We start from the raw sequence: 22,605 nt of genomic DNA, 5'->3' as shown, positions 1-22,605 counted from the left end.
TTTTCAAGAAGTTCTTTTTATATAATTTTAAAAGCACTTTAACGTTTTAATTGAAGCAAATTATTGAAATATTAAAGAATTACTTCTTAAAAACGTAAACAATGTTATTGATCGTTTAAAAGAATTGAATAGTTTAACTATCTCATGTTTTTCATACATGGAAAATATAATAAATTTTACGTTATTTGATAATAATCAAAATTATTATCTCGTTTCTTAGTAAAAACTTATCGATTTATGTTTAAAAATTTGTACAAACTAAATTTCAATAATATTACTTTTTAAAAATGTATTTTTACACAATGAGCTTACACTCTAAGGAAAAATAAATAAAATATTTGATTTTTTGTTATAAATATTTTGTTCTTTCTAATAAGTCAGGTGCAAAGTGCTATGTTTCTTCACCACATATTGTATGAAAAAGGACAAAATATATTTTTTAATAACTTTTAGATGCATGCACTTGGGATGAATGGTTTCGCATATATATCAAGTCGTTATTGTTTATATAGGCGGAGCAAAGTTATGCAAAAAAATTGTTTCTCGAATTCTTTTTCACTTTATAAAATATTCGTATTGCATTTTAATATTGTTTTTATTGCCAAATGTTTTTGCACGTATGAATCTAAATATTGTTGGAAATAAGAAAAAAATTGATTTTATAAGCAATTGTTAGATTGCTTGTTTCGAAATACGAAGGAATTCATTCCTATCAATATTTTTATATTATACATTATATGTGATTGTTCTGATATTGATTCAATTTCCAATACTATTTGTCATTGTTCGATTTTTTTATATTTGCCGTCGTCGTCGTCATCGTCGTCGTCATCGTCGTTGTTGTTGTTGTTTACATAATTATAATTTTAATTACATTTTAATGCACAAAATATTTTACAATATACGTGAAATATAAAGATTTAAAAGTTGAAATATTTTTATTATTGTTTTACTTTATAACATAAATGTAGTATCAATAGTATAATATCTTACGAAAAGTGTATGTGATGTTTAATTTACATAAAAGTTACCTTTATCTTGGACACGAAAAAGAAAATAATACACTACTATACCTACATTATAGTTTCAATTTAACTAAATATTGGTCAGATTATTCACTTCACGAAATAAAACATGAAATAAATACAATGTACATTGATAAAAAAATTTGTAAATATTAAAGTGCTTTTCAGTCCTTCAATAATGTCAACAATCGTTCTATATTTAATTATGTGTCAATTTAATAATAAGATTGCGATTGATAATTATCTACATTGATAATTTACAGTTCAATTATTAGATTCGACAATAGTATATGAAAAACAATAAATAAAGAATAAATAATTAGTCAATTTTTACAAATTCATTATAATATTTGTATTATGTAAATAAAAAAAAATTAACTTCTAACATTGATTATTGTTTGAAAAAGCGTTTGAATATAATAAAAATAAATGTATTTGAAGCGTAAAATAAAAATTGCTTAACATAAACGTAAGTATGCGAATTAAACCAAATTTAAAATTTGTAATCATCTACATCGTCTTTAATCAATCTTTACCGCATAATATCATCGTAGATGTTGAAAATTGAGATATTGATAAATGATATTGTAAGAAATTAATCGCAAATGATATTTTCCACGCTTACTTTCTTCTATTACTTTCCTCTACATCCTTCCCCTCTACATTCATCGCGCACTTTATCCTACCTTAATTTTGTTAGCTCATTAGGAACTTTTCGACATATATTCCAATATACAATCAAATAAATATCTTCACTAAGGGATAATACATCACAAGGGTTAGTTACTAATGTTGTTCGGAACAATTAAGTATTATTAAATAGTGAATTATTTTTATCTACTATTTTGTATCTCGTGCACGTAATCAAGTATAGTGAAAGTTATCAAGTACGGCCTGCGCTATCTTATGGGCAGGTACTTTGCCCACGAGAATGACCGCAAATCTATTATGCAATGGCTTGATACAAGACTCCTTGTAATCGACATTCACAATTCGTCGCGACGTACCTTACTTCGGGCATTGTTCATAATGCCCGGGACATCGGGGACGATAAATTCCGAGAATCTAAGCGCCGCTGGCATTCGATTAATGGCATTGGACATCGTGAAAACCGTCGACATGCCGAGCCACGGCGTGCCTCAAAAAGTGAACCTCCGAGCTTTCACGGATAAGCGGCGTCGAAAAGCCAGCCCCCGGAAAATATGTAACGTCGTCGTCGTTGTGCACTGCTGTTGGACGGTGCACAGCAACAGCCGACGAATACCAGACGGCCACGTAACCCTCGAAATACGGCTTGCGAGCGTCTGCCGCGGCGCATGTTGTTCGCGTAAGCTCGGTAGCTTTGGTGAGTTGGGGGTAGGGGAGAGGGGGGTGGGGGGAGGGGGAGAGGAGAGGAGAGGAGGAGAGGCCGCGTGTAAGGGAGGCCCATTATTAGCTGAAACTAGCAATAATTAATTTTTATTGATAAACTGCCGACGCGCATACGCCACAAGTGAGATAATACTACTGGCGAGCATAATGAATGCAAAGTCGTTTGCGAATGAATGAACGTGGAGGGAGTTTTGTGGGATGATGAAGACGGCGGTGATAGGGACGGCGGCGTTTGACGGGAATTGGTGGGGAAGGTGGGGAAGGTGGGGAAGTTGGGGTGGGGAGGGTGGTGGAAGGTGGAAGGTGGGGAAGGGAGGGGGGGGGGTGGGGGGGGAAGGGGGTGGTGGAAGGTGGAAAGCCGCTATTATACGGTAGCTTAAAACCTATTTTAGCATTATGCGTAAGGAATTACTTATCGTCAAAAATCAAAAGACTTTTTGATAATACCGAACAATGCGAGCGCTTCACGCGGCTTCCTTTATACGGCAATGCACTCATACGTATCGTATCAAGACCCAAAGATAAATAATTGACGAAATCTAATAAAATGTAATAAAATCGTTGATCGCATTAAACTTTAGCGTAATAATTGGAATTGGATGGCAAGTTGTTTCTTTAATTAAAAACAATTTCAAATTTTATAGTAAATAGAGCCGTTAATATTCCTTTATTTTAAGCGTCGCTGCAATAATATTTCCAACTCGATTTTGAAATATTATTAAATTATATGAATGAACTGTTGTCGTTATCATTTTAATAAATTAATAATAATAAAATTACTATTTTAATTCAATATATATATATATATATATATATATATATATATATATAATCGTGTAAGTCAATGGATATGAATATGGGTATATTTAGATAAAGAAAGAAGAAAAAAGAACTCATCGTTAATAAAATTTTCATTTTATTTAACATTACATATATACAAAAATCAACATAATCATTTTAATAAATTAAACGAGCATTCGATCTCTTGGTATATCACAATAAAATGTCACATATTTTCATAAGACTACAAGTATCAGTATCGTATAATCCGAAATTATGAAGGAAATATTGAGATGTAATGTTGCGATTAATAATACAACTAAATTTTATATAAAATACATTTTACCGTTGAGAAAGTTTACGAACTTTAAGCATTAAAGTATATATTATTCGTGTCGGCGACGAAAATTTCACTCAAAAGTGTACGATTGTTACATCATAGTTCTTTTGGAATATAAAGTTGCTTAGCTTTAGCAACTAAACAACTTTCAAAAAAGTTACTTTTCAATTCACTATGACGGCTAATACGGGAACAAACTTCCAATTCGCTTTAACAAAGTTTTTATTTTTATTTTGAATTATAAAATAGTAGATCACGATAATAACAACAAATATAGACGATATTCTATAAGTTTAACCAACTTGACACAACTTGACACAACTTGACACAACTTGACACAACTTGGCACAACTTGGCACTAATTAATTCTATAAAATTTCTCGTACGTAGCAATAATTTATACAAAATCGAGGGCTAAAAGCGTCATAGTTCATCCGTTATTACATACATTATGTATGACGAAAGGAAACATCTCATTTCCAAAATAAATCATAAAAAGGAATCGAGACAAGTACTAAAGTGCAGGCGAGCGGTGTCTATAAGCTTGCACCGCTATTAATATCCCGATATAACGTTAGAAGCGAAACAAGGGACTTCGAAACCTGATATTACGTCGAAGTTATAAAAATATCAAACAATCCGGAATTGCGATCTTCGAGAAAGGGTCGCGATCTACGACGCGGTCCAACCACTTGAACTCCGTGTACGTTATACAAAATTCCGAAGCTGTCGCCTTACGGGCTAAATCAGGGGATCTATGAGAGGGAAGGAGATAGATAGATAGATAGATAGATAGATAGATAGATAGATAGATAGATAGAGAGAGAGAGAGAGAGAGAGAGAGAGAGAGAGAGAGAGAGACTCGACAAATATGCCCAAGGCGCGTGAAGTAAGTGAACAGTCATTATCTTCATCCGCTGCAGAATGTGGCGAAGCTGGCCATTATCTTAAGCTAAAAGTCGGCTCGGACTTTTTCCTCTCCTCCCGTGCCTCTGAAATGGTAAATGTACTTAATTTTACGATATCGTTCAAATTGCACATATTACGTGACCTTTCGCTAACGTTACATCTTAAACGTCAAAGAGCATACTTAATCGAGCAATATGTGTGTGTGTGTGTGTGTGTGTGTACGTGTTTATTCTCTTTTATTACCTGCAGACCAACGCAAAACAAAAACAAAAAAAAACCAATCGTTTTTGATTTGAAAAATATTTACAGTTCGTTAATAAATATTGTCGTGAAATACATTGAAAAATATGTTTAATAACGTAATAATTATTTTGTATGCAATTATTAATATAGGTAAGAAAATTTTAATTGCACTTCATTGCAGAAATCGCATTAAATTTTCTCTCTCTCTCTCTCTCTCTCTCTCTCTCTCTCTCTCTCTCTTAAATTAACACGCTCGCTTACTGCAGTCCAAATCTCAATTAGAGCCCTTTGATTACAGTTGGACAAAGACGTCTCGTCTCGTATCGATGATGATGTACCGCTTTGTATTCAGCATGGATTTTTTCAAACGAAATCAACTAGCGCATTTCTAACATTTGTTACTAAATTAAAGTTACCATACGCAATACGATCGCCGCATTAAAATCTATTATATCGCAGCGTTATTGCATTTTTAAAACGAAGCTGAAAAATAAATTTAGCGTTAAATAAAAGATGAAGAAAAGAGGCAAATAAAAAAAATAAATAAATAAAATAAATAAATAATACATTTTTCAAATTCGTTCAACAAGAAAATGAACATTGGAATTTCAATAATCGGAGCTCGGGGATTAATAATATTATACAATACCAAGGGCTTTCGAAATAGCACAAAATTCGCGCACAAATAAACAAAGGAATCCTCTTTAATAAAGTAACCTAAAGGGTCGCTGCTCGTCGCGAGATCCAATTATGAATTCGCATTGGCCTGATCGTATGAAATGCTCGTGAGCCGGAAGCGAGCGACCTCCGTCGGTGTCGGCGACGATCGATTCCCCGCTTGTCGCCACCGCCGCTCGATTAACATCGAACAAACAGAAAACTAGGGGGAGAACGTCGCGAGCGTGACGCGAGTCCCCCGCCGCCCCGCGCTAAGGAACCACGACTCCCAGTTGACAATCGGCATTGCATTCGCGGCAGCCTTCGCCGGGACGCGCCCGCCCGAGGATATAATGTAGTGGTGAGCCACCGTGACTTCGGCATCCCGTCGTCGAGCTCCTGGCCAACGCGCTCATTCTCACTGATACTATTGAAAAAATTATGTACGCCGCATGCGACAGATTTCGTATGCCCGGGCGCGTTGTTACGTTTTGTGCTTGAACGGTGAGTTAAGTAAGACTCGAGGAGCCGGCGTTACTTTTTGCAAGACGACCGTCGAGGTTAGGAAGTAACGAAACGGCGAAACCCCGTTGAATATCGATAAAACGCGACGCGCCAAGTATGAAAGGTGTTCTGGCCTCCCCTACGTCGCTCGCTTATCCTTAAACATTTATTAATTAAGATCGGTATAAGACTGTCGGCTTGCTTTCATTATCCTTTCATGAATTTCAACCAAGAATTTATGTGTCTTTTCTTTTTTTTTTCCCTTCTTTTTTTTTTCCTTCGTTTTTTACCCTCTTTTATCATAAAAAAAAAAAAACTCGAGGCAAGGCGACGTTAATGAAATCATACGCACTTATGTATATATATGCGCGCGAGCGCACACGTGCTTATTGCATAAGCTACATTGTATCAACAGTGATATTACAATAACGAAGTAACATTTCACCGATTATCTCATTATTATAATAATACCCTTGTTAATTGCCATTCTGGAAAATAAAGCTTTTAACATAATATTTCGTATCATTATATTATTGCTATTGTTTTTGCAGTTATATCATTGAATGCTATTCTCGACAGATTTGTTAAAAGTTTAAATTGGCCAAACGTCAAAAATGCCCCTAAAAACGTCTAATTGCTCGATCGCGACAAAGTCATCGGATCGAAAATTAAATTCATCATCGAGTCAACGAAAATATCGAGCTCAAGAGTACACCATTCACAAGCCAAGCGAGTGTAATCAGGTTCTGAACAAGAAGTCAATTCATTTAAAGCGATGCACATACGACAACAAAGAGGTAAAGAGCTTACTTAGGCTTTAAAATATATAGTGAAATTAAAATTGTCATTATAGAGCGTGAAGAATACTTGAAAAAAAAAAAAAAAAACCCTACGAAGATTAACAATTTGTTTATTAATCAACAACATTTTCATTAATGATCAAACAAATTAATTTAGCAAAACTTTTTAAAAAAGTTAAATTAAAAAAAAAAAAAACATCGCAAGACTTAAATAACAACTCTTTGTTTAAAATTAACGTCAATGGGCGCTAATATCCCGAAGATCCCCAAAGCAAACCGACCAATTAATCAAATATCCTATTTGACATAATAGATATAAGTTTGATTTGTGCCTGACAATGATATCGAATGGCCAAGGAAATCTATTTCATCACTTATACTTTAGATAACGTATCATTAACTCTACAAGCCAAATTACCCTACGCCATTAACTGTAAATAATAAATTTTAGATAATACGTGCTATGGACAAGGAAGGCTTTCGAAGTCTACTCATACCGTCGACAGAGCCAAACGTCTATCCAAAAATTATCTCAAACACGGAGTTTACGAATCTGCTCGAACGCACTCGTAATCCATCGAAACAGGAAAAAGAAGCGGCTCTCGCAGCTGCCGAACGAGAGAAAGAGCGTCTTCTACAGTAAATAATAAACATAATTTCTAACAAATTCTTTTGACGAGCTCCCACAGCCATTCTAGCGACTCCATATCTAATAACCAACCCCCCCCCCCTCCTCCTGGAGTTTACCCTTTTGTTCATCGATTACTCCATTTTTCTCACCACGGTTAGCCAAATTTTATCCAAATTTTATCCAAATTTTATTCAAATTTTAGCCAAATTTTAGCCAAATTTCATCCAACAAATTTTGATTACTCCATTTTTCTCACCACGGTTAGCCAAATTTTATCCAAATTTTATCCAAATTTTAGCCAAATTTTAGCCAAATTTTAGCCAAATTTTAGCCAAATTTCATCCAAATTTCATACAAATTTTAGCCAAATTTTACCCAAATTCTCCTCTCCTCTCGAATATCACTAAAAATAAAGAACTTTCATTAAATCAATTCATTTTTCTTAAAATCCATTTGTTTTTGTCCGTGTTCGCTTGAATATTGATGAAACTGTAAACTGATAAATTGCCGAATACTAGAATTCCAAAAATTTTTAATGTACCCTCCTTATGAGAACATTTTATCAATTGAAATGCCATTACGAATTTATTAATAAAAAGAAATTTCTAAATTTACACAATACCGGAATTTCATTAAATTGAATGAAATAATTTAAATAATCCTCGAGTCCTCCTTGTTTTTTTTTTTTTTTTTTTTTTTTTTTTTTTTTTTTAAACAGTATAAAACCGACAGTGAATGAAGGAATGCAAGTGATATATGTGCTTATTTTATTTTATATTAGAATTGCAAGATTTCTATTAAAAAAAAATTAGTTAACTTACACGTTCATAAGCACACGAGCTATTTTATTTTATTAAAGTTATGCGATTCTTTTATTAACATAACATAATTATAATTATCTTTGATACAATTGCTATATTAAATTTAGTATATTAAGTATAAATTTAAGAGTATTCTATCTCTTACATCCACTAATACATTAATTGCTTATTTCCAGTCCATTAATGAATCAACGTAATAATTGATCATAAAAATATAATAAAATGCAAAAAGCTATATAATATAAATATTTTGTGTGCATTTATAATTTAATAACAGTTAATGCACATAAATAAATAATATATATTATGATAATTATATAATGACATTTTATTGAAAAATATTTCTCAAAAAATAATAAAAACTTAATTACTTTTGCTTCGAGCAGACATTAAATTACATAAGATTAAAAAAAAAAAAAAAAAAAAAAAAAAAAAAAAAAAGAACCAGTAATTAAAAGAAAAAGTAATCAACAATGGTTAATCGTAGCGATTTTAGTCCTATAGATCTATCTTTAAATGATTCTTTCAATAAATTTCTCTTCAGTATTTACATACAATCGTTGAATTTATCAACATTGTCAATATAGCATATAATAAATTTGTAATAGTAATTATAAGAAAAGGCAATTCATTTATCCAGTAAAAACTCTTGATATTTTTAAGCATAAATTGTTGTGGTTTGTGTAATTTTGAAAAAAATCTGTCGTTTAATATTCGACTAAACAGCATAGATATATATCATGCTACTTTCTACATACTTTGTTTCAAGAATTAAAATAAAATAGATATATTTTCTCCCTAAGTATACACGAATATCGATTCGTTTAATTATTTATCTTAAAGTTTGTCTTTTAATGTGATAGAGACATAATGTCTCGAATAAAAGCACGACGACAGCATGAAATTATTCTATTTACGATTGAAATGCAATATTTAATAGTTGGCAATATTGAATGAGTTTCATAAAATATAACTTACTCTGTTGTTGTTGTTGTTGTTGTTGTTGTTTATCATTCAATAATTTGTATGTAAAATATAAAGATCTTTTAATAAAAAAAAGACAACATTAATGTCTTCTGTGAATGTGTTTCTTCGTCGGTATTCGTTGATATTCGCACGCCCACGTAAAATATTCAAAATCACTTGAACAAAAAAGATGATGAAAAAAAAAATAATAATAATAATAAATAAATAAATAAATAAATAAATAAATAAATAAATAAAAATAACTTTTAATTCAGGACATAAATTTAATAGATGAAAATTACAGATAATAGTACGAAGAATTATACTTTTATTATTTAAATTAACTGCTATAATAATAAATAGCCTTTTAATTGCAACAATTTATTTATTATTAATTTTCATTGCAACGAAAAAAAGAAAGAAACGTGTACGATGTACAAAATAATTTATCTTTTTTGTCTATTCCTTTAGTTAAGACAATCTTATTTTCCATGTATATAATAATAGATATAAAAAACTTTTACCTATTAAGTCTTTTATTCTTATGGGCGACAGAGCGCTTCAGCTAATAATAAAAACCATTTACATATTTATGAAACACTTTTCCAATTAAAGATATATCCGATGACTAAACACATAAAACAGATAAGAATAACAAAACTAATATTACCATTTATTTTAAAAAGGTGACTGCTTTTTTTTTTTTATTTATTTTTTTTTTTTATAGTATCCATTTATACATCCGTTTCCCCGTCCTCCAAACCCGTTGCCAAATTCCCTCTCTAGCTCCCTTCAATTCAAATCGAGCGGAGACCCTACTAATTTATTAAAAGATCACATTGTCAAACTAAAGGGAATGTATGGCACGCAAGGAGTCGATCCGGCACATGGATTTGCAGAAGACTCGAGCGAATCAGGGCCGCATGTCCGAGATCGAGAAGGAGGCGCGCGAGCGCACGATGAACCTGTTGCAACGAGCACACGATATAGAACTCGAGAACGAGGAGCAAATTAAGAAGTGCAACAAGCTCATCCTCGAGACTAAATGCCGAGCGGTACGCGATGCTCAGGTACGAAAGTTCAGCAGCTATTGATTTCATAAGTTACTACTAATTTCAGAAATTCTATTCTAGCGTATGGAATTAGCGTTGTTGTGAAAAAGAACTAAGTGTTCGTGTATCAAATTAATTTCCCGCAATAATAACTCTAAAAGTCAATTTACTCATTCCATCTAATTATTAATAATAACAAATAATTTAACAATAACAAATAATTTAATAATAACAAATAATATGATTATTATTTCCTTTACGAATTATTAACTTTAACGAAATATGTTATCTTTAAATTTATGAACATCGTGATAATTACTAATCAGCTTACATTACATTGGAATCGTGTAAATCCCATGTGCAAATAGCTATTGTGCCAATAGTTTTATTCAACCAATTTCTTTACCAAAGACAAATTTGACATACCCAAACATGATGTCCTCGCAAACATAAATACTTAAATTAAAAATATACAATTTAAAACGCGCAAAGTACCAGTATAATAATTAATAACAAAAATTTTCACTAAATAAAACGTATTATTTCATTATACCGATATAATATTTATAAATAAGTACATTATAACATTTAATGTAAATAGAGATATTGAGGGATATAATGTTTATTAATATAAATTAATAAATAAGCTTTGAAAAACCACTGGTTACACATAGTAATATATAATACGAAATTCATCTAATTCTCTTACAGTGATAAATAATAGATCCGAAAAAAAATTAATTTTGTAATTATAGTATTTAATTTCGTTGTTGTTGTTGTTGTTGTTGTTGTTGTTGTCCGATAATTCATAATTTAGTTTTTCAATTTTTAATATTATAGTTAAGTTATATGAATTGTGGGATTATTAAATCAATTTTTTTTTTTTTATTACTTCGTTTATTCTTAAAAAGTTAAATACCGCTGAGGTTCTATCGAAATTCTTAAAATTGTTGCTTCAGCAACTTAGAAAAGTGAAGTAGCACGTTCACTTTGTAGCAAACATGAAAATTTTTGTTGTACGAGTTTGTATTACAACCTTTTTTTTGTTATTTATTTTTAAAATATCATGTTTTTCAAATTTCTTTCAAATCGAAACTCCGATTGAAACAAAATTTAAGAATATTTAAGGCATATCCCTTTATTGAGCAAATCAACAACAAATTAATAAAAACTAGATTTTGTTCATAAAAAATGCGTACATCATTAATAATTAAAGTGAAATATATTAATTATTTAATTAGTTATTTTTAATAATAATTGCTTTTAACTTGACAATGTTTTATAATGTAAAATTTATTCTGATTTTGGATTTAGGATTTGCTTCGAAATTAAAAATATATATTATTATTTTATCAATAAATAAATCGTTATCAACAGTATTAGTTATTAGCAATGAATGGTCATACATTTCCGTTCAATTCAAGTTCATCTAATGACCATGGAAAACGTATAGCAACTCCGTAAATATTGCTTAATTAGTTAACTAACTTTTTATTGTGATTGAAAGAAGAAATTAATTATTAATTCAATTATAAAAAAGAATATACGTGCTATAGCTATTCATTTTACTAGTATTGCTCAGAAAGTTTACTATCTATGTTTTATCCACGATCTATGAAACATAATTGAGATAACGCCATGATATATAAGTATAATATATTATCGCTATCATAATGTATAATAGAACAGAATAGAAATAAATATTCGGTAAAAAGCCCAGCGTATGTACTTTTGATTTTTCAAAATTGAATATGGAAAATTCTTTTGAATGATAAAATAATCGTTCATTTATCCGATTCCGTAAATTACATTTATTTTATAAATATATTTTTGGACATATGTCAAAGCATTTATTAGATACATAGTTAATGATTTTATTAGTGAATATTTTGAAAAAGAGAAATATCGATAAAAATATTTTTTTTTTCCTTTTTTTTTCCCTTTTTTTTCTTTTTTTTTTCTTTTTTTTTTTCTAGTTAATAAGATTATTCCGTTGGTATTTTCGTAATGTCACTTTCGACACTTTACAGTGATATGGCGGATGACGATTCATAAAATTTACGTTTATTTAGATATTTCCGTATTAATATACTAATCTAATAGTAAAGAAATCTTTAAAATTTGTTAAAAGACAAGCCTATCTACCTCGGACACTAGGCTGCAACCTACTTAAAGCTTAGTTTATAATTTCAACAATAGTAAAATGATTAATTAAAAATTGTTTCTAAATGTCATAATAAAATTTACCTGTAAATTCTTGACTAACTCGTTTTTAATTGCCACCTTATCGATCGATTTGATGTCCGCGATGCTCTGTTAATAACAATCTAGCGTGGCTGCTTCATTATAGCCAAGCATTACCATTTAAAATCCAAATTCCAAATGAATGTTACGTATTTGCAATCGGCGTGACGTACCGCACGTGACACTGCCCCGGTTCTTCGTAATTCAAAGCGATTAGAATGTTTATTACAGATTGCAGAGAAGAAGCTGCTGAAGCGGGAAGACGTGGCCGAGGAGCAGCGCGTTAACGAGCTGATGGAGAAGGAGCGCGTGTCCGCGATTCGCACGGAAGAGCTCAAGGCTATCGAACGTGTAAAGAGCCGACAACATTTTGCTGAGTTCCTGAAGAAGCAAATCGAGGCGAACGAGCGGGAGCGGCTATTGATGTACGAACGCAAGCGCGAGGAGTCCCGCCTCGTCAACATAAACAGCATCGCCCAGCAGGAAGCGAAGCTAGAGAAGCAAAAGGAAAAGATAGAGGAGAAGGAGAGAGCGCGACGGGCCCTCGCGCAGTGCAACGAGCAGCTCAAGCACATCAAAGCCATGGAGGAAGAGGAGAACCGCATTATGGACATAAGGTTGCCACTTGGCCTTCAAAATCTTATATTACCGTGACAGTAGCTAAGTAAAGAAGCTCCAGGTAGGCGAATATAAACATTGATATTTTATGCTGAAAAAAAAATAAGCACTGGATTTTGCCGAATGCGTAAGCAGCATTTATATTGATTTTAACAAGTAATTCAACTATGAATAATCAAATGCAGATTATAGGCGATTATCGATAGATTGTTTGTTACAAATGTTTTTGTACGTTGCCTATAGATGAAACAGATTGAATCCGTATTAAAAAATAAAATAAAAACAAAAAAAAAATGTCATAATGCAAAATAAAACATGGAGCACTATTATTTTATGAAAAGCAAATGCTCATAAATAGAAAAAGGTAAATTTTTTTCTTTTTTCTTTGCACTGACATGCAATTATAGCTCATCATTAAAACAACGAAGTCTAGTACAACAAGCTTGACCTTATTACATTTAGAATATAAATAATTAATTAAAAAATACAAATCTAAAATCTGTTAATAACAAATTTTAATGACGTGTAATTCAATAAAGTATAAATTAGTAGTGGTTAATCATGACAATTAATAATAAATAAATTATAAATTATAAATCTGCATAATAGAAAGTAATGTCTATGAAAAAATTAATTACTTGTTTTGAATTTTTTATATTTCTTTTTAAATAGTAAGACAAATATTTTGTCAGTATTGGAAGCATTGAACACAATTCAATTATAATTTCATTATTGCGTATAAAATGTGCACATGTGCGGACACGCAATTTTTATACGTTTATATGTAATTATTATTATTATATATATATATATATATATATATATATATATATATACAGATAAGTATAAATAAATAATTAACGAATCAAAATATTTAACGATATACATTTTAATTACTTTACATTCAAATATATCGTTGAAGAAAAAAAATGCAATATTAACAAATTTAATTAAAAATAATATTGACTATGCAAGTTATGATTATTATTATCTAAAGCGCTATTAAACATTTAAGAATTTGTTTAATAAATTTATGCACAATGATACTTAATATGTGAAGGAAAGGGTAAAATCAAAAGAATTATCTTACAGGATACAAAACTTTCACCGAGAGAAAGCCGAAAGAGATGCCAAAATAGCTGAAGAGCTTCGACAAGAACATTTAAGAAAGGAGCGAGAAAAGCATCGAATAGCTGAACAAACATCTCAAAGTCGTGAACTTCAAGTGCGTACACTAACCACTAATACAAACAACTCTTAAAGGAGCTAAAATATGCGACAACTTGAAGTAATTATCACTTTAAAATTTGCAGGCTCTGTTAGACGATATGAATACAATTAAAATGCAAGAAGATGTTGAGCGGGAGTGGCGACAACGAGAAAAGGAAAAGGCGTTATTGCACGCTGAAAACCAGAAGAACCTGCGCTTGATGAGAGATCAGCAAATTATGAACAAAATGCAAATACAGGCAATGGAAAGTGAGCGAGAGAAGCAGGAATTCGAGAAGATACTGAAGCTGCAGAAAGAGGCCGTTTGCCGGGAACAGAGGGAGCGCGAACATACACAGAAGCGAGATTTTGAAACAGGTAATTAATTATTTGCCTTCTCATAAGAAAAGACTTCATTTCTTTTCAACTTTTCAACATCAATGAAAAAATTTTTTTACTATTACCACACCCCCTGCTAATATAATGCACCTCTTACCATTTGGTTTTTCTACGTTAAAATCGCATTAAATGCCAGTCGATAACGAAAGTTATAAAAACCCCTTCGATTGTATGTCTTGCAGGTAAATGAGAAAGAGAAAGAGAAAATAATGTCTCGTCAAAAAATGTACGAAGAAGGTTTGGAAATACGTGCTAAGAACGAATTACGAAACCAAAGAATTCGAGAAGCTATGGAACGAAAATATCAGCAGATGGTGGAAAACAATGTACCAAACAAATACGTAAACGAAGTTAAGCGTAATATCGATAAGATAAAATGAACGTGAAAAATTTATATAAAAAATATATATATACAAGAAATTTGTGTTACCGTCTAATTGGGCAAGTACTTACTTGACTGTATTAACTCATCACTTCCACAACATCACAACATTAGGATCTCTCTCAACAATTTCTTCGATCTGAGCTGCTGACTGTCCAGTATTACAGCATATTTCATCGAGATTGAAAGCTCCGGTGAAATGCTTATAAATCGAATTGTTGCGGCCTTCTTCGCTTGAACCGCCGGGCAAAAGAATCGGATACTACGAATTATACAAAAGTATATAATTACTTCCTCAAACTATTAATAAGTTTCTATAATAAATATATTCTTCGATTATTGTATTTTATGCACAATATCTTTAAACAATCTATAAATATCCGATATGCATATAATCATATATATATATATATATATATATATATATATATATGCATTATTATTTCAAAGGGCAAAAATGATTAAAGCAAATTTTACACGTAAGAATCATTGGATTAAAATAATATTCAATCTATATAATTAAGTTTGACATGATGATGTTGAAAAATTTTCATTACGATTTACAGTCGTTTTTTAGTGTCAGCCTTTACTGAAAGATTCCTAACTTGAAGAAATACCTTGTATACTCGACGAATTAAACCCTCGATTAGTCCGAATTGTATAAGCTTCCTCTCATTAATTCTTAAGTTCTGAGGATTCAATCGTTGACACAAATCCCTCATACTGCTCCCATGAGTCATCGAGGCATACATTCGATAGATATCTCTTAAATATGCTGGCTGCCTAGCTAATAATATTAAAAATTATTACAATTAAGATACTTTAAGAATATTTTGCTTTCCTATTCATTTCTAAATATAAATTATTTATAAACATAAATATAAAACCACCAAAGTCTTTTAAAAGGGATAGATTTTATATTTAAATTAGTAATAATAATAATAATAATAATAATAATAATAATAATAATAATAATAATAATAATAATGATGATGATGATGATGATGATGATGATGATGATGATGATGATGATGATGATGATGATGATGATGATGATGATGATGATGATGATGATGATGATGATGATGATGATGATGATGATGATGATGATGATGATGATGATGATGATGATGATGATGATGATGATGATGATGATGATGATGATGATGATGATGATGATGATGATGATGATGATGATGATGATGATGATGATGATGATGATGATGATGATGATGATGATGATGATGATGATGATGATGATGATGATGATGATGATGATGATGATGATGATGATGATGATGATGATGATGATGATGATGATGATGATGATGATGATGATGATGATGATGATGATGATGATGATGATGATGATGATGATGATGATGATGATGATGATGATGATGATGATGATGATGATGATGATGATGATGATGATGATGATGATGATGATGATGATGATGATGATGATGATGATGATGATGATGATGATGATGATGATGATGATGATGATGATGATGATGATGATGATGATGATGATGATGATGATGATGATGATGATGATGATGATGATGATGATGATGATGATGATGATGATGATGATAATAATAATAAACCAAGCTCCAATGGGTTATTCATTATTCCATTAATATGTTCTAAAATTTAATTGAATTATTTCTTATCCAACAAACATACGCGGTTAATTGATTATAAATTCGTTAATTAAAATATTTAATTGAAATAGCTATGTTGTAAACGATAATCCATACGCTCCATACGCTAATTTTTAACAATTAGAATATTAATTATTCAATGTGGTATTTTAAAATACATTATTTTTTATTATAAATTTATAGATCCTTTACGTACTTGACTTTGATGTATATTCTATGCAGCGTACTTGTAATTGTAAATTTTCTGCTAGTTCCTTTAATTTTGGTGTCGTAGCATAAACATTACTATACTGGAATATCGGTATAAGTGTAACCACTCCGTAATATCTATAATTAATTACGGTTATAATATTATTTTTGGCAATTGTTATTAAAACAATTTGAATAGATGCATTATAAAAAAATTAAAAAAAAAAAAAAAAAAAAATAAAAAAAGTCTTACACAAGATTTTGCACACAACTTTTAACAAGATTATTTTCTACATCAGCCTCTGCTGCTATACGTGACACGTGATTAAAGCCATCGATGTACGGTAACACTTGCTGAGTAGTTAAATCCCACTGATCGCTTCTAAATGCTTCACGTCCTTCGAGAAATATTGGTACTTGATGATCAAAAACTGGTTTAGGTTCTGGAGCTAATCTTACAACTTTTAAATGCGATGTCATCGTTCCTTCTGAAAAAAAAGTTATGGTAAATATTTTGCTTAAACGTAACGAAGCTAGAGTACATTATCACCATTACCGGTCAAAGTACACATTTTATGCATATTTAAATCTTGCATTACTTGCTGCAACATCTCTAAAAGCCGTGTCTTATCATCCGAGGCTGATAAAAAGCAATTCTCTATCTCCAATGCCATCTTTAATATAAAACAAATTTATATAATTTCGACCAATATTCATAAATGGAAAAATAGCAATAATAATAATAATAATAATAATAATAATAATAATAATAATAATAAATAATAATAATGATAACAATAGCAAATCGTTACCAAAAAGTCTGACATTTTCTTTACTACTGGTTCATAATGCACTGTTCTTGCTTCAGCATCGCAAACAAAACAGAGGTTAAAGTAGAATGCATTTCTGGCATATTTTTTATTGTCAATTTTCGTAGGGAATCCCAATATTTTATAATCTTTTAGGGTGCTAAAAGTTGTTTGATAGTATCAATTATAAAATATGAATAAAGTAAAATAATAATAACAAAAATAAACATAAAAGGTTCGCGATATATATTGCCAAGCATTGTGGAGTTTACGTGAAAGATTGACGACGGAAGAAGGAGAACGAGAGCGAGAGAGACGGAGCGAGTGACGGTGTTGGGGGAGGTAAGAGGGAGAGGGAGATTTTGTATTTGGCTTAAAGAGGTATTTCTGTAAACTCGTGTACGAACACACGTACAATGCTCCGCGAACCGCGAATACTTCATCTGATAATAAAAATACGAACACAGTAATTGTACTTCTTTGGAGCTGAGCTTTTGGTATAATATACACGCTGACGTTATCGAATATATCCTTTGATATAAAATTGTCTGGTACCTAAAATAATAGATTTATTTTATAAATTAAATATTGTTTCGTTCGTTCGTTAAAAGAAATTGCTTAAGAAATGAAAGAGAACAAAAACAACAATTTAATACATTGTCTTGAGAAACGTCTCTGCTTTTTTATTTGATTTACAATTACTCAATTTATTACTTGCAGTTGCATAAATCAATGTGAAGAGAGAAGATATTATAAACTAACCTGACAAGTAATTTTAGGACCTGCCGTTGGATGAAATTCAGAGAAAAAGATACATCGAATAGGCCCTTCTTGCCCACTATCCTCTGTATTTTTTGCTGTAAAGGATACATTTTCCTTCATCACTTAATTTATCGTTAAAAACCACCCCTTTCCTACTCAAATTTTACTCCTAGAAAATAATTCACAATAGCTCTCTTATTATATGCATGATGCGCGCGCAATGCGCGCCAAGTCTATGTTTACTACAATCATAGTTGTAATAATTGTTACGTAAGAAGTTGTAAAATAAATTTTTATCTATAAATTAATCTAGAATTAAAACAAGCATGTACTTGCTAATTGATATCATTGTAATTTTTTTATTGAAATGAGACTAATGTGGAATAAATGTGCGTTAAATGTGCTTATAAGAACGTAACTTAAACATTAAACGCTTAAACATATTTTTAATTAACTTTAGCTCATAAATTTTTTTAATCATTATGAAAAAATTTATATAAAATACAGTTTAAAAAGAAAGAAGATAATAAATATAATAATTGATTTTTCTGATTATTGTATTTCGTAATCTTATTGTATATGTAGTATTCAAGTTATAACATAAGCTTAATAGTTTAAAAATTTATTATTCTACCATTTTTAAATAAATATTGAATCTTGGCTCAAGACTGAAAATGACGTATATATCCAATAAATAATAATTATATATATATATATATATATTAAAAAAGAACGATTTTATCAATAAGAACTCGATTAAAGTTTCACGATCTCTCTAATTACACAATTAAATAATATTAAAGAGGAATAGATAAAAATTAATGTTCATTTAATGAATATTTCTAATTAATATGAACAAGGAGTGAATAAGGAGCACATACGATAAAAATTTTATTTAATTATTATTACAAGCAATCAAATTATTATAAAATCGTACAAATATTTATTTAATTTTTTAATGTTAGATATAAAGTTCGATAGCTCGTTTTACCAAAATATTACTTACATACTAAACAATAATTTATAAAATCCATATTACAAAGATTTTTTTTATCTTATGAAATAAAATACAACGTTAAACAAAATTTAAAAATTGTATTAATTTTAATTTTTGTAACTATTAATATAAAACTTTATAGTATTTATGTATATTTTAATTGCGTGTAGATATAAATGAATCTGTATATAACTCTAAATATAATACATAAATATTTATCGTAACAAATTATATTTTCAGTATAAGTAAATGTTATTATGCAATACATTACATTTTTATAATTCAGCAGTTTTTACTTTTAATGAAAGTGAAAATTTTCCTAAATTTCTCAGGTCCGTTCCATAAGCCCCTGAAAATTGAATAAAATAGTTAATTGTTTATCGCATTTCCATGCAAACATAATTATTGAATGGTAGAGGAACCAACTTAAGCATTAGATTCCAATATATAAATGGAAATAAATGTTTTTTTAACAAATACATTAACAATAATTCCCTCTTCTGATTAATAGGAAAAGTTTCTTGCGGTGTGAAAGTATAATCAAATTCAGCGAGAATACACTTTCCAGGCGCTGTTACTAATGGACACGACGAGTAACCATTATAAAACATTTTCATTTCTCGCCCAGATAAATTGGCCATTATATTCTCATACAAAACTTTACTTTGCGATGCTACGAAAAGAAAGCAATAAATTAATACAAAAATATATTAAACTTTTGCTCTATAAAATGTAATACCTATCGCAGCCATTGTCTTGGAATTGGGTGTACTAGTACAATCACCGATACCATAAATATTTTTGAACTTATTATGCTGCAATGTTTGTGGATGGATGTCAAGAAAACCTACTTCGTTTGATAACGTTTCATGTTTTTTCAATATGTCTGGTGGCCCCATTGGTGGAGTGACATGTAGCAATGAATACTACTAACAAAAGCGTATCAAGTTTTTGTTACAAAAGATAATATGTAAGATAAAAATGCCATACTTTTGCAATGTGCTTATTTTCTGGTTTTTCTAAATTTTGAAAGACAGCTTCTTTTTTGTCAGGATTAATTGCAATAAGATTCGTATGTAAATTGACTTGGATATTCCGATTATTACAAACTTGCAGAAGCGAGTTGGCATACTCTTTTACACCAAAGATCACTGGTAAACTTGTATTATATACAACATTAATATTATTCCGTGTCTTATTCTATTAAATACAAAAGAAACAAACAACAAGTTTGTAAACAATAAATAATAAAACCGAACTATTTATAAATAAATATACATACAGTAGTCCAATAATGTTCAGATATATAAGCAATTTTTTGAGGAGCTCCAGGACATTTTACCGGTGTATTTGGAAATGTAAATAAGGCATTGCCTTCCTCTGTTTTCTTTATTTTATCAAAGACGTTTGCCACCGTATTTGGCCCATATATGGAGCAAACTTGAGCCTCCGGATTTTGTAAACTTTCTATTAATCCTGGCAACTAAATAAAATCATTAATCATATGTAGAAAAAATGCGATTTAAATAATCATACGCATATCTATTAACTTTATTCCAATGTAATTCTAAACCAATTGCCACTATCATTACATCATACTGCACAGTATCTCCGTTTTCTGTTTTAACTTTATTTTCCTCGGGTTCGAACGACACAACCTTATCTTTCAACCATTGGGTATTTTTAGGTAGAACGTCTTTCATTAATTTCTTAGAGGTATCAAATTTTGAAATGCCTCCTCCTATCAATGTAAATAATGGTTGATAATAATGATCCTAAGTAAAAATATTAAATTATTATTAATATCGACTCTGTTTACAAAAACAGATTTTTCGAAATGCGTAATACTTTGCTTGGCTCAATAATTATCACATGATTTGGGCTCTTGTGAAAAGTTTTAGACAGTTTCGCAGCCATTGTACAACCACCGGTACCACCACCGATAACCAATATCTTGCATCTGAAATCAACTTATCGTTAACATTTATAAAATTACTTTTTAAGAGGATAAATATAAATTACAATTTAGAAAACTAATATAAATGTTTGATTCATTCATTTATATCAGGATATAAAATTGCTTATGTATATATTTCTATAATTATAAAGAAATTCATTTATATGTTTGAGTTTATTGAATGTTACAATAAGCTTTGCAATCAAAATAAATTGAACTTACGAATGATGTGCATATCTAATAACATTTGGAAAACTTGTATTTCTTGATATTGACAATAAATTACTGTTAACTACGCTGTGCATTCTACTTAATTTTTTTTTATACTATACTATAATAATAATAAGAAATTAAGTATCGTTAAATATTAAATAAACAATTAGTCTAAAGGAATTATCTTCTTAAAGTCATTATTGGCATTAAAGACATATAAATTATATTCACATGAAATGCTAATGTACAAATTTAGAAAGAAAAAAAAAAAAAAAAAAAAAAAAAAAAAAAAAACAATAAATCACAAGTGTTTAAAATTTATAGGAAATCGTGAAATTTAATAGAAAAATTGTATTTAATTACTTGCACAGAAGTTGCAACCACAGTTTTAACCTTAAAATAATATATTTCTACAAGAGTATCGTAAAACACTCGGCAAAAACTTTATCAAAGCGCGGTCGTATTAATTTAGTAGCTTAAATTACATCGCAGACAAGCCTTAATAAATTATATTACATACCAAACATACAGTAACCAATAAATTCTATGAAATTTCAAAATAAAAGAAAATTATTTTTTATTATTTTATGGATAAAGTCTTATGAATATTTAATACAAATATTTAAATGAAAGCATTTTATCAATGTTGTTTTTTGTTTGTTTGTTTGTTTGTTTGTTTGTTTTTTTTTTTGGTAGAATTATATTTAAACAATATTTATAAATCAATTAATCAAATCAATTTTTCTGCCACGCTCGAAATTAATAAGACATAAGATTAAGAGCCAAATTAAAAAAATCGTTAAAACAAAATAAATACTTTGTCGATATTGTACGATAAATGTATAGAGTTTGTTATAAGAACAAAATTACAAAATTAATATACGTAATTTCCTAAAGTAATTTTATAATATTTCAATATATATATATATATATATATATATATATATATATAAAATTTAATTTATTAAAACTTTCAAAGAGGCAAAACGATTTATCGTGATCGATTCACCGTCGTCTACTCGATCATTACGGACTTCGTCGAAAGGCCAACCAAACC

At 29.9% G+C, this 22,605-nt stretch overlaps 3 protein-coding genes across 3 annotated transcripts; 1 reads left to right on the top strand and 2 right to left on the bottom strand.

Annotated features, from left to right (window-relative positions):
* Window positions 1-4,342: 4,342 nt before the first annotated feature.
* Window positions 4,343-18,582, bottom strand: Nprl2 (Nitrogen permease regulator-like 2). Its single transcript, XM_011505095.1, has 9 exons — window positions 18,382-18,582; window positions 18,083-18,174; window positions 17,623-17,779; window positions 17,367-17,484; window positions 17,064-17,298; window positions 16,818-16,948; window positions 15,569-15,738; window positions 15,023-15,213; window positions 4,343-4,508 (listed from the first exon to the last, which is right to left on the bottom strand). Exons 1-8 carry the CDS (start codon window positions 18,499-18,501, stop codon window positions 15,040-15,042), a joined length of 1,197 nt encoding a protein of 398 aa, XP_011503397.1. The 5' UTR covers window positions 18,502-18,582; the 3' UTR covers window positions 4,343-4,508; window positions 15,023-15,039.
* On the top strand, window positions 4,443-15,040 carry LOC105366596 (protein CFAP45, mitochondrial). The gene is given in 9 exon segments (XM_011505094.1): window positions 4,443-4,516; window positions 6,381-6,626; window positions 7,081-7,268; window positions 9,901-10,117; window positions 12,575-12,960; window positions 14,054-14,186; window positions 14,275-14,519; window positions 14,521-14,548; window positions 14,752-15,040. Coding segments are annotated over 8 exon segments (1,578 nt in total). The 5' UTR covers window positions 4,443-4,516; window positions 6,381-6,443; the 3' UTR covers window positions 14,950-15,040.
* A 1,057-nt stretch (window positions 18,583-19,639) lies between the features above and the next one.
* Sqor (Sulfide quinone oxidoreductase) lies at window positions 19,640-22,005 on the bottom strand. Its single transcript, XM_011505093.1, has 9 exons — window positions 21,912-22,005; window positions 21,558-21,666; window positions 21,227-21,338; window positions 20,929-21,153; window positions 20,661-20,861; window positions 20,369-20,578; window positions 20,118-20,304; window positions 19,805-20,051; window positions 19,640-19,727 (listed from the first exon to the last, which is right to left on the bottom strand). The coding sequence occupies exons 2-9, from the start codon at window positions 21,638-21,640 to the stop codon at window positions 19,661-19,663; spliced, it is 1,332 nt and encodes a 443-aa protein (XP_011503395.1). The 5' UTR covers window positions 21,641-21,666; window positions 21,912-22,005; the 3' UTR covers window positions 19,640-19,660.
* Between the last annotated feature and the right edge of the window lie 600 nt (window positions 22,006-22,605).

This window comes from Ceratosolen solmsi, unplaced genomic scaffold (assembly GCF_000503995.2).
Source record: "Ceratosolen solmsi marchali unplaced genomic scaffold, CerSol_1.0 scaffold16, whole genome shotgun sequence".
Taxonomy (NCBI): domain Eukaryota; kingdom Metazoa; phylum Arthropoda; class Insecta; order Hymenoptera; family Agaonidae; genus Ceratosolen; species Ceratosolen solmsi.
The sequence above is the reverse complement of the archived record's forward strand: the minus strand, read 5'-3'. Positions and strand labels throughout refer to the sequence as shown.

What these genes read in the sequence shown, in the direction of transcription:
- Nprl2 (XM_011505095.1), bottom strand. Translation starts at nt 18,501, where the DNA reads ATGAAGGAAAATGTATCCTTTACAGCAAAAAATACAGAGGATAGTGGG. An exon ending in GTCCTAAAATTACTTGTCAG is followed by an intron (nt 18,175 to 18,381) that starts GTTAGTTTATAA and finishes CTATTATTTTAG; the next exon opens with GTACCAGACAATTTTATATC. An exon ending in AGAAAATGTCAGACTTTTTG is followed by an intron (nt 17,485 to 17,622) that starts GTAACGATTTGC and finishes TTTATATTAAAG; the next exon opens with ATGGCATTGGAGATAGAGAA.
- Sqor (XM_011505093.1), bottom strand. Translation starts at nt 21,640, where the DNA reads ATGCACAGCGTAGTTAACAGTAATTTATTGTCAATATCAAGAAATACA. An exon ending in ATTAGATATGCACATCATTC is followed by an intron (nt 21,339 to 21,557) that starts GTAAGTTCAATT and finishes AGTTGATTTCAG; the next exon opens with ATGCAAGATATTGGTTATCG. An exon ending in TAGAATTACATTGGAATAAA is followed by an intron (nt 20,862 to 20,928) that starts GTTAATAGATAT and finishes GATTTTATTTAG; the next exon opens with TTGCCAGGATTAATAGAAAG.